Source organism: Plutella xylostella, chromosome 15 (assembly GCF_932276165.1).
Source record: "Plutella xylostella chromosome 15, ilPluXylo3.1, whole genome shotgun sequence".
Lineage (NCBI taxonomy): Eukaryota > Metazoa > Arthropoda > Insecta > Lepidoptera > Plutellidae > Plutella > Plutella xylostella.
The window spans coordinates 5,358,853-5,371,907 of record NC_063995.1 but is presented as its reverse complement, the minus strand read 5'-3'; the positions used below and the strand labels follow the sequence as shown (position 1 = coordinate 5,371,907).

Here is a 13,055-nt window from a genome sequence, read left to right as displayed (position 1 = left end):
TGAGAGGCCAGAATATCACAATATGACCTTAGTAAAATCTCGATAATTTTCGAGATATTGACACTTTTATAAATTTGCCGAAAATCGACACCTTGGATCAGTTTTTTGCGTGCCGCCGGTACAAAAATCCATATTGTTAGAATTTGTTTGGTGTTGCATCACCCTGTATAGCCCTGCTATTGATTGCAGTCAAAAAAAATATCGAGTAATGCTGTATGTTTAAAAAAAAACACGGTTTTCACTCCACTCCCGGCCACACCACCTATTTTACTTTTACTCATTCCAACATGACTTACCCTTAATAAATTCAGTCAGATAAATTTCCTTTAAACAATTTTACATCGAGGTCGTTTTGTACTAAAATAGCAATAACTTTTTTGTTAATTGAAACAATAGCAACGTTTCATACCATTTTGGAAACTGCATTAAATGAGCAATCTTTTCAAATAAGGTGCCAGGTTTGCGTGGTATATTTTTTTACAGTATGTAGAGTCAAAGTTGTTTATAAAAAAAAACGATTACCTTTTATAACTTTGAAAACCGTGTTTTTTTTAAGCATTACTCGATATTTTTTTTTGACTGCGATCAATAGCAGGGCTATACAGGGTGATGCAACACCAAACAAATTCCAACAATATGGATTTTTGTACCGGCGGCACGCAAAAAACTGATCCAAGGTGTCGATTTTCAGCAAATTTATAAAAGTGTCAATATCTCGAAAATTATCGAGTTTTTACTAAGGTCATATTGTGATATTCTGGCCTCTCATGAGCTGACCTATCAGCCCTTTAAGGGATGACGTTGACTTTTGGGACACCCTGTATACGTCTGGTGCACCCTTGGCAAATGCTAATCTGACTAGCTGATCCATTGACCATGGTGACGAGCCCCGGTCCAGTAGTTTATGTCACCACACACTAATAATTGTAAATTCACATTCTCACGTTACCTTGCATCCTTGCAGCTAGTGAACCGTCAGAAGAGTGCCAAAGCTAAGCAGCCGATCCCATTAAGTGAAGATATGCTTCGAGAGCTGGACAAGAGTCACATGGGAGGGTTCGATGACCTGCACCAACTGAAGGAGCGGGAACTACCGTACCACTCCACTGGGAAGGTAAACTTATTGTAATCTATTCTGAGATGGGACGAAGTTCCTATACGTAGCTTTCTCGAGTGGAACCTTTGTAAACTGTGACCCCTTATTTATTTGTGATCCCTTGGTAAACTTATTAATGACGTGTTTTTACAAGTCACGCCGTGGTCGCCTATTGTGATGAAAGATTGTGAGTACTGCCTGAAAGCCATCAGGAAAGCCACTTTGAATTTAATATGAAAATAATCATAAACGTAGTAGATGATATTATATCACCCCTGAATAATATAAGATTGGGGGTTTTCCCATATCCTTATTATCATTTATTAGGTACATAAAGCAAGGTTTTAATTTTTATACTACAAAAAACCTTATCCATAAAAGCTACCAGTCCAGTAAGAGTGACTCGGCATCTCGACTCGAGATAGACCGAAATCGCTTAGGTCTTTCTCGTTAGAGAAGTACTTATGTTCCTTGCTAAATTCTGAATCAAAAGGGCGAGGCCGTTATTATTCTGACGTCATCTGAACAAGGGAGTCACTCTATATATGCCGAAAGAATAAATTTCGGAGGGCAGCTGCCCGAGCCACGCGACTCTATCTTAAACAAACGTGTCAATTGCACGACAGCTCTCTTTCTTTTTCGTCAGTATAGAGATAGATTAGCCCTCCAGAGCTTACCTTGTGACCATTTCCACAGCGCAACTCGACGGCGTTCATCGAGCAGCTGGCGTACCAGAACCCGGGCGACTCCTGGCGCTCCGAGTGGACGCCGCAGCTGCAGAAGTACATGCAGCACTACACGCCCGACTCCGGACGCGGCTCGCAGATCTACGGCGCTGGGGGGAACCAATACGGGTATGTTAAGTTAAAAAAAAACACCCGACACGCAACACAACTTTAACTGATTGAAATTATTTGTCTTCAATGATGTGGCAAAAGGAGAGTTATAAATTATGATATTTTTTCGTTTAATAAAAAATATAAAGAGAAAAGCTTTAACGGACATTTTTTTCTCGTAAAATTAAGCTTTTTCCTCTCTAAATTATAGTATCATAGTACCTATAGTTCCTTAGTATAGGTATCTTTATGTTAAATACTTAGCAAGTTACTTAGTCGAACTTTTTTGTAAAAATGTTTTGCTACTTTCATATTACTTAGCTTTGGTTTTTTAGGAGCTTGTTTACGTAAAAGTTTCTCATATCTCACCAAACAATGAGTAAACAGTTGTTCAGAATGAAACAATTTCTTTCACTTCAGAGAAAAACATTTTATCGAAACTTCAATAACAAAGAAAAGTCGAAGGTCACACACAAAAATAGAAAACACATTATCTCGCCACGTTCTTTATACGTCAATAAATAAATTTTCGGCGTAACATTTTGTCTCAAACAATATCAAATATAGGGCATATTTCAATTTCTCTTTTGTTCGCTGGATTGTGTTCCATATTTATCACATAATATGAAGCCGTTGTCAGCTTTTAGGCACTGAAACGCAGCCGGTAAAAACCCCTGTCTCTATTACTACCGCGATTTTCGCCCTCCAACTGAGCCATCAAGAGTATCAAGATACATTTTTTATGATCGCTCGTGTATAAAGGACGTAATTTAGTACATAAAAACACTATTAATGCCGTTTCGTATCCATTTCTGTACAAAAGGTTGATCGGAGATGTTTATGGGCTGTAAAATGCGTCGAGGTAATATTGCTCGCTCCAACGACTTTTCCGATCGAATTGTCGCCAGTCGTGTAAAATGCGTGTTTTATTATTTTCCCTCTTAGACCTATTTTCGCAACAATACAACTGAGACCATGTGCGTACTAATAACACGTTCTTTATTTTGTGTTTAGATATGGCGGCGGATCCCAGATCTACGGGCAGACTGGAGGGGGCTCCCAGATGTACGGGTACTCGGGCGAGTATCCCCCCCCGCGCCACTACACGCGCCGCCGCTCCGAGTATGACAGCAACTTCTAAGCCCAACCCGGGACGCACGGCACCTAGATGAACTCTCGACTTTTTCTGTCACCTTAAGCATTAAAAGCTGCGCTGTGATTGGCGGAACCGTCGATATATATGAATTCATGGATTAAAAGCTGCGCTGTGATTGGTGGAACCGTCGTCGGCGTCGACACATGAATTCATAGACGTTTCTCTAAGTGCCGTGCCTGGCAGCATTATTATCATTATAGATACAACTGCCATAGTCGCGTTTAACACGCTTTGGTGATGATGTAAAACTCCAAATACCCTGACAATATCTCCTTTTGAATCTAAAATGTCTAAATACTCGTTATTAGTGAAGTTTCGCTCATTAACACAGTACGCTTCAAGATGATGAAGCGGCGGGCTGAAATGCCTGTTCTTATCCAATTGCTAGAATGAACTTATTTGTTCGAGCAATTACCGCGTATAGAGGCAGGCAGTTTAAGCACTTGATGTTGGAATATAACTCTTAGATGGAATGGGATTAGGTCCCTACACATTAAACATCAAAGTCCTTCTAAGTGTGTTCGCCTCTGTACTTGATAATGGGTATAATAGCCCGTTTTGTATCTTTAAGCGTACTGCAACATGTTCATATGTCTTCATTATAGAAAATCTTAAATATTTTAGCTAACAGGTTGTGAAATCGACATCACGGTAAACGAATAGCATGTCTCAGAACGGGCGACAGAGACTTAGCAGCTATTGGAATTCCCTGAAACAAGTAAATTTAGATTTCCTTACTGAGAAAGATTAAATTTTAGGTCAAATTGTGTTTCTCAAGAACATGTCAAAGTTTCAATGGCTGCTGAGAAACTCTACGAACCCATTACATAATAAATTATACATTATTAAAGAAAATGTCTAAGTATATACCTAAATACTTAAGTGTAGATAAAAACTTTTGTTATAACCTTTTTTCGTATAAAAAGGAATATTACTGCCCTTTAATGTAATATATTTTTACTACCAGCTTATTTCAGTCCGGCCTATTTAGGACTTTAAAAAGTGCCAACTACATAAATATTATATCCTATTAAATTTATTATTTCATAATGAAATCCGATTATCTTGAATGAAATAAATGTATCTGCCAAATTACTATTATACGACTGATTACGTCATGTAAAATAAGTGTATCAAAATAGCATTAATTTAAGGCTAAGATGGTGCGACAGCGGGCGCTTTCATTTGTATATTTCAGCGGTCCTGAAATGGGTCTAATTGGAAACCGACGTAATGTGTAATAGTAGTGAATGTTACAACATGAATTCGATGTTTAGCTCCCCGCGCCCTGTCGGCCCTTAACAATAGAGGAAGGGCTACAAGTAATTTCTGTAGATATTCCTGCATACCTATATTTGCTCAGTAATGGATAGTGTATAAAGTACGTGCGTAGAGGCGGCGGTCGCGAGTGTGAGCGGAGCCTCTTTGTGCCAAATGTATGTGAGTGTGTGTATGTGTAAATGTAAATACTAAACGAGATGCGAGCTTCTGTTTAAAAATATTAACGTAGACTACGTAATGTACCGCGTCCCGCCCTCTGTGACGTCACGCACATAATTAAGATCATTTTGTTTTATAAATCAGTCAATTTCATATTCATGAACTAGATCCATAATGTATTTACATTTTTGTCGTTCGAATTTAATGTTTAACTTTTCGAAGTTTGCGATAGGCTCCTTCGAGTCCTTTAAAAGTTCATTGTACATTCCTGGATGATGATGAGTATTAAAAACCAATTAGTTGTATGTAACCCTAGCAAATTATTGCATGGTCGTTCATGTATATATAAGAACAATTTTTGTACATTAGAATTTAAATTTTAATTATTGTCATAATAGTTAGTGACGAATTTAAATTGTTAAGATCGTGAATAAAATAAAAATCTATGATGTAATAAATTAGTCTTTACATTTTATTTCCCAAACGTATACAACAGCACCTCCTTAATAAAAAAAAGTCTTAAATTTTCCATTTAGACTTAATAGAATCGACCAGGAAAGCTTTTAATAGAAAGAAAACAAAGCGCATTATAAACCATAAAATTAGAGGAGCAAACGATCCCAAGTAAACAATTTACCTGAAGGATTCTATCGACGGTCTCCACCGAGCGAGCGGCCGCGGGCGAGCCACCATGTACCTGCTACAGTAAATTTACTTTCAACACGCTTTGAAACCTTTTGTACCTTCATCACATTAATATAAATTCGCCTTTTTCGATTCATGTAGCATTATGCCGACTCATATCCGAAGGGTCGGGGATCTCCTCAGCTGGGCCTTTCAGCACTCGATGTCATTACGATAGAGCAGAATAAAGATAGGTATTGTTACCCGCACCGAGCGACGCAAAAGGATTTATATGCGAATGCTAATATAAAATATTGGCCCGCGTAATACTCCGCCGAGCGTGAAGGGAAAAAAGATTTTTGTGCGAAATCAACGTTCCGGAAAAGCTTACAGCGACTGATATGTAACCTATACGCCGACGAGGAAAATTGCTTAGCAATGTCTAGAAAATAAATTCGAAAGTGTGCCATAAAATATAATGCTTGACTCGTTTTATACAATCTACGTGACCCTTGGGCACGGGCGGAAATAATCTGTAAAGAAAAGTAGGTACCGCGGGAAGTGGCAGACATTAATACGGAATCGGGAGAAAGAGTTTTGAAGCTAAAACGCCGCTGGGATCGAAGTGATTGGGGTCACAATATCCGCTGAGACTCGGAAACTAACAGGAATAACATCTATCAGGGGGCGCACTCCGAAAATACAGCAATTTCGTGGCAGCCGTCGTTGTTATTTGCAGTCGATATTGGTGATTGCCGATGTACTTTATTTAATTAAATCTGAATGTTTTTTCCTGCTTACCAGTAACCTGTGGTAACCGCCCGGGGCTGTAGCGTATGTATGTATGACGCAATACTTGGATGATTATGTTTCACATTCCTGGATGATTCATGTTTCAGTTAAGTGTAGGCATGAGTAGAATAGAGTTAATTACTGAGAATAATTTAATATAGTACTTTTCCCTTTAATTGTAGCTTTATTTACTTACCCAAGAACATTAAACATCAAGAGTATTTACTCATTATGTATTTATGTAAGTACGATTATAGACAAAGCTTTTGGAGCTACTTTTGAAAGACTTTAAGAACAATGTGCCGTCCAACTTGGGTGGTTTTAAGCGAACAATCTTGTTTTGACAAAACTTTAAATATTCTGGAAACTGGAATTTCCATGATTAGGTTAGCATGGTCTGGGTCTAGGCTTTGTTTATTCTGTATAAAAGCACGATTTATGCAATAAAAGTGAATAATATACGAGTACCTACGACTTGACCTGGTGGCAATAGCAAGTGGCTGAAGAGTCACAAACAATGAAGATTTGCTATAACTCATCTAACCTGACAAATCCCCGAGATTAGTTTTTAACAAAACAGTAGCCGCTGCTGTCGGAAAAGCTTTAAAACTTTTCCTTTTCCGCGAAAACGTAAACAAATGTCAGTCGGTCCGGGATCCGAATTTAAATTAAAAACTCCTTAAGTCGACACCCCAAAAGTTTCAGTCCTGATCGAGGCGACCCCACAGAAATAAAATGGGGTAAGTCGAACGCCAATATACAAAGGCAGGATAAAAGGGTCGATAAAAGGCTTGTTTAGCGGAAACGAACCTACGAGATCCTTTTCACCGCAAGTTGGTTCCCGGCCCGGGGGATCCACAGACCACCGCACTGCAAAAACTATCCGATGTCAACAGCTGTTGTTAGTTCTTGTTACAAATAAATTCTTATTTGATTTACTGAAAGTTGCAGAGGATGTTGTTTTGTCTGTTAATTAGTAGGGACGTGTAGCTTAAAAAAATACGTTGGAAATGAATGAAATGAACTATTAAGTTTGAAGTAAGTATCTACATAATTATAAGCTAACCACATAATGTAGGTAGTGCCTAGGTATATAAGCCTAATTTACTGACTGTTATATATTCCACTTCAAGAGATGAATTAAGTTTAGTTATTCAATAGGTACACATACAACACATTTTTGATTACCAAAAGAGCGAGCTTTTGGCCGCGTATCGTGAAAAACGAAGTCATAAATATTATTGATGTGAATGACCGAATTTTCAGGCAGATATATTTTGACCGAAACGAAATTATGCACCAGCCGTCATATTTTTATTTGGTTTATCTTTTAGTAGAAACAGACGCAGTGTTGCGCGGTGGCGGTGTCCCAATAAGACCATAATTGGTAAAGTTTTCGTTAGTAGGTATTGTTACATGGAATAATTGAAGTAGTAGGTTGTGTGTGGGCACCCCCCCCCCCCCCCCGCGGGGGCGCGACTCCACACGTACGCCTTAGTAATTACAACAGAGCCATCCACACCATCTCGGAAGGGCCTCATAATGAAATAATAATACTCGTGCCGCAAGCGTGATCTGGATTCTAATTCGCATAGTTAAACCGTCGCCTCCGAGTTTGTGCTACTAATTTCCAACGAGTACGATTTAATTTCCCGACGTTTCGTGCTGCGACAATGCCGCGACGCCCGCCATATTTTACCAAATTGCCGGTTTTAGAATAATCCCCCGCGCGCTGCCGAATTTGTTTAAATGCTTTTCATTTTGGTTTACTACAGTATTGTCCCAATTTAGTACGTAATTACCGCTAAGCACCTTCTGCTTTTTCTACTCTCGGTTTGGGGAAACCATGCCCTAAAGCCTATTTTAGAATAGATGTTTCACCAGGAATAACTATCTAAGCTGTATGTAAGGTAGAAAATTATGCTATACTGCCGTGATGACACGGTTTTTGGTGAAGCGAACATGTTATGTACAAATTCTTAACATCAATAATTTAAAGTTTACACAAATTCTACTCGTATGTGACAGTACAAAATATACCTAAGCAGGAACTGTTCTTTTTTGATGTTGGTGCGGTGACAAAGTAATCTGAAGAAATATGGCACCAACTTCAAAAAATAACAGTTCCTGCTTAGGTATATTTTGTACTGTCACATACGAGTAGAATTTGTGTAAACCTTAAATTATTTCTTACATTTTAGTGGTTTTTAGAAGTCGGTTTTTTTTTTTTATTATTTTATTTTATAGTTTTTAGTTTATTTGCAATAACTTTCAATCAAAAGTAAGGTGCAAATGATACCAAAAAGTCCTACTAATCAATACGAATCATTCAAGCCTAAACACGAAGTAGTTGCTATATACCGTTGAGGAGTTCCCCTGACTGCCTTCCGTTTCCATCATCAGATCAGCTCAAGGTCACCATCATATTTTTTTGTTATAAGAACTATATTTACGATCTTAATTTCATCAGAATCGGTTAACATGTGCCCAAAATGGAAATTCATAACCTGTTTTTACCCCTTTACCCACCCTTGGGGATGAGATAAAATTCTGAAAAAAAATGACGACGAATTGAGAACCACCTCTTTTTTTTGAAGTCGGTTAAAAACTGCACGTACGTCACATGTGAGGTGATAACTAGAGGTGCGTGCACGCAAAAAATGTACTTACCCAAGTATCAGCCATGCACCTGTCAGCACATCATCAAAGTATTTTTAATTGTATTTTTGTATATTTTTTTAGATGAAAAACAACAATGTTTTAGTTACTAAACCATATTTGGTTACGCTTCGATAAAAATAAGGAAAATAAAGGCTAAAATCGACGACGTAACGTTTTTAATTGGAACCAATATTGGGTAAATTAATTTGAATTCTAAACAAAACCCTTTGATCACTAATCAATAGCTTTGAAGTACGTTTAGGTACGTCAACTGCTGTGAAATTTCAAGGCAGTTAGAATTTATATGAATTCCTTTAGATTTACGGATACTTACAGAAATACAGAAAGGCTAGTCGTTGGAGTAAATCACTATAATAAAGAACAACTAAACATTTATAGTTTCTAGACATACCTACTATAATAAAAATAATCAATTGTGTTTTTTATATTATTGAAAAAGGAGAAACAAATATCTCTATAACTTGGGGGTTTTTGACATTGGTCTCAAGAAAGAAAACAAACGTGTTCCCTCTATCACCGAAAAAAAATTGACGGCCCATGTACCGAATACAGTCATCAAATCACACAGAAAGTAAAAAAAAAGTTAACATACCCTTTTTTTGTATCAGAGTAATATTTAACCGGCAGCCGCTCTCTGGGGATTCAGTTAATATTATTAGAAAGTAATTTATTTCTTGGCGTAACTTTTCTTGGACTATCCTATTTTTCGTGAGCGACAGCCGGACATGAATTATTCAACACAACAGGGATTTAGCTGAAATTAATTGTAAGGGGCGTCCCACCACAACACACATTTTCCATCAAAGGTCCCCGTGGGGGCCCCTTGGGCTTCGCTCTATTCCGAGACGCGACCCAGCGACAATTAATATTCTACGCACAACTTTCATCAATATTGATCCATTTTTCATCGTTGCTTTTGGGGAAAAACAAAATTACAGGTCCCTTTATATACTTACTTACTGACTGACTTAGTTGTTATAAGTTGGAAGGGATATTTATTTTATCATAATTTATTTATGTATATGCTTTTGTTAGCTTTACCCAAGTTCTGGGAATAAAATACTATATATACTTATTTTATAAGTTTTATGTTCGTCTAAGAAAATATGACAAAAATCAACTGTCCAAGTAATTCAGTTTTAGTAAATTTTGCAGAGCGTGTGCCAGCGACGAGATGTCGGCAGAGCAAATTGTAAGGCGCTTAAATCCTGAAAATTGTTTCGCTACAATGGCGGGCAGGAAACAAAACGTTTTCAGACCCGTTTACGTCAGTCCAGTGCAGTTGATCGAGTGTGAAATTAGGAGAGACACTTCACTTCAAATACAAATATAAGACCATAATTACATTCTGGTATCGTTTAGTTTCACTTATTGTTGATGCCTACGTACTAAAAAACAGTTTGTTTCTAAAAAGTTTACACGGTGGCAATTACAGTTAAGTGTATAGAAGGTACCATGTCTCACAGGTTCCCTAAATAAATACTCATGGAAGGTATGATACATTTTATGTACAGTAAAATTGTATAAATGTAAAATAGAAAATTTATATAGAAAAAAATCACATTTACTTTCTGGAACTGACTGGAACTAGAGTGCCTTGATAGTCAAAACGAGCCTTCAAGTCTAGGAATACTGTAATACATGTATACAATTGTAAACGTATAGTGTTTATATTCACAGAGTTGGCGACACTCGGTAAGAAAACGGGTCAATGGTGTTATTATCTTAGACGTAGTTATATAGACCAACTAGGTACCTACAACAAAATAATATTACCTGCCTGGTCTAAGAGGCCCAAATATCATTGAAAATTAAATAAGGAAAAAATATGTACTGAAACAAGTGTTTAGCAGTTGTAGTCTTAGTTATGTAGACTACATGAAGGTATTAAGTGATCTTTGATATTTCTGTTAACAATGGAAAAGATAAATCTAAAAAACGTGTCTGAACCATTCTGTAAGTACACAGTCATGTAACAACTTCTTGATACGTGTGCTTTGGAACGGATAGAGAAAACGTTATTAATTTTCAGCATAACACAAGATACGTTCAAGTTGACAGTAGATTAATTTCCTTTTTCAGTAACATTTTTAATATTGGTGGGGAAGCCACAAGGAGGGCAAGAACCACAATATCATCATTAATCAACCACACATGCTCTGTACAAGTATCCTGGAAGGACTTGGCTGGAGTGAAAATTTTATACTTTAATCCAACCAACTTGATGGAATTTTGTACAGGATTTCATAGAAGATATTTTGGGAGACAAAGAGAAGAAAAGAAAATGAAACCTTAAAAATATGATGTATAAAACTATTATTTTTTCCTTAGTACAGTGAAACCTGCATTAGTGGTGTTTAGTTGGATTGATTCAATAAGACAACAAATATAATTAATTATATTTTATACATCATTATTCTCTTTGTTATTCAGTTACTAGGTAATTATAATCATTCTAACGTTTAAATATAAGTAACTTAAGATTTTTAAATAACACGACGATTCTAAATTAATTCTCTTTGTAGTGTAGATTCTGACTTGACCGTTTCACATGACTCAAATGTATAGAAAACCCTTGATAGATTATAGAAAACCTTGCGGGGGTATATTGGGGTGCCAAATTATCTATAGTTTTACGTTATTAATTAAAAAACTTAACTCGATATGAATTTTAATCTTGTTCATCTGAAACCTTTCACTTAGAAAATAATTAAAATGTCAAAATCACACCAGACTCGGATTAAGTTCCTAAAATAAAGTATATTTTGGATTTGTATTTTATTATTATTCATAGGACCACCAAGTAATTTATATTTTTCAGGTACAATAGGTACTTGTATTGTATTTAAAGGGTTCTGTATAAATAATAGTAATAATAGTAGTATGAAGCCGAAAGGGGGTGTGACTAAGAATCTCATTTCAATTCCGCATTCAATGAGAAACCATATTAAAAAATACACTTGGAACCCGCCAACTGTATTAAAATTTAGTTACTAGAAGATTCCTTACTCGGTTGGCCAGGAATTATAAATAAGCTCGACCGCTATTTTTAACCCTTGACGGAAAAAGAGGGGTGTTATGTGTATCTGTCTGTGGTAGCGAAACTCGCAAACGGCTTAACCGATAATTGTTTGGTTATTTAGGGAGTGTCATTAGCCGTGTTTCGTCAAAAAAAATTCAGCCGTTTGAAGATTATAAGCTTTACTAGTGGATTGCAGTGAACGCACGATCGTTCATAATAATATTAATATTGAAGAAGCATGAGTCCTCGCTGCAGCTCCCAATCTCGATCGGTCTTCATTGTCCTATTGCATTTTCTATAAACTTAGTAATCATATAAAGCTAAAACCTATTATTTAATTTTTTATAACATTTATTTTTCACTCACAGTAAACTAAAGTGAATTGAAATTATTTACATAGAAAGAAGATTATGGTTTCTTCTTAGCTTTTGTATTCGGGTGGCAGAAGAATTAGTTCATTTTTTTACGGGTTAATGGGACTAACTACATTAAACGCTAACACTCGAATCCATGTAGAGCTTTTCGACACTTTAAAATAGGTTTAATATTACTATGTAAAGAGTCGAAACTCGTGTGTTTCAAAGTAAATTTGTTGTAAATTTAAAATAAGAACAATCTATGAATTTGAGAGTTACTTAGTATATAGTATATACTATGTTATTAGAACCCTTTCATATTAATGATCTAAAAGCATTGCCGCATCGAGCTCTGTGGTACCAACTGTATGGACGTTACTGAGTCTGTGATGAAAGAGCTCGCCACCACTGCTAGAGATAAAGCTATGAGTAGAATGCTGAATTTCACTCGTCGATTCATCCCATACGTGGCAAGCATAATAAACAAAGGCTCTGAGTTAAAAAAAAACTGCTTTTGCCAGAAAATACTTCGGTTTGACTTTTTGAGACAAGCCCAAGTTGTATCCAGCATTTTACATAAAATGACATACGTGACAAATAACCGTACTAAGACAAACAAACTTATTTTTTATAAGAGCCCTTGACACGTTTTCTGTCGTAAAAATTGGAAGACATCAAATTATACGAAGGCCTGCGATGTTTACAAATTGATACGGAAAAAGGCAACAGAAGAGAAGTGTAGGAGAAAGCTCAAACTGTGCCAATTTAAATAAGCTCTCGGCATCCAATTATGATTGATTACTTAAACTTAAAACTTACAGGCGGAAAAATATGTACTTAACAAAATTCCTAAAAGCTAAATTTAATTAAATGGCATCTTCGAAATATCATCTGTGTTTTAAAACTTTGCCAAGTTGTATTTGTGATGAGGATGAGTAACATAATAAACTTGAAATTAATTAAACCGAATGGAAAGTTGAGTACAAACTTTGAGTACAAATTACGCATCAACTCCGAACTTTGCCCAAGTGTAATCTTCACGGGGAATTCC

The 13,055-nt window shown here is 36.5% G+C and overlaps 1 protein-coding gene across 1 annotated transcript in view; it reads left to right on the top strand.

The window, feature by feature from the left end:
• The window catches only part of LOC119691301 (mucin-5AC), a 52,506-nt gene extending 47,520 nt beyond the window's left edge, over positions 1-4,986 (top strand). Inside the window, exons 8-10 of the mRNA XM_038108532.2 lie at positions 965-1,114; positions 1,793-1,950; positions 2,947-4,986. Of these exons, the coding sequence (XP_037964460.2) occupies positions 965-1,114; positions 1,793-1,950; positions 2,947-3,073 (435 nt within the window). The 3' untranslated portion in view covers positions 3,074-4,986. The remainder of the gene's footprint in view (positions 1-964; positions 1,115-1,792; positions 1,951-2,946) is intronic.
• Positions 4,987-13,055: the final 8,069 nt, after the last annotated feature.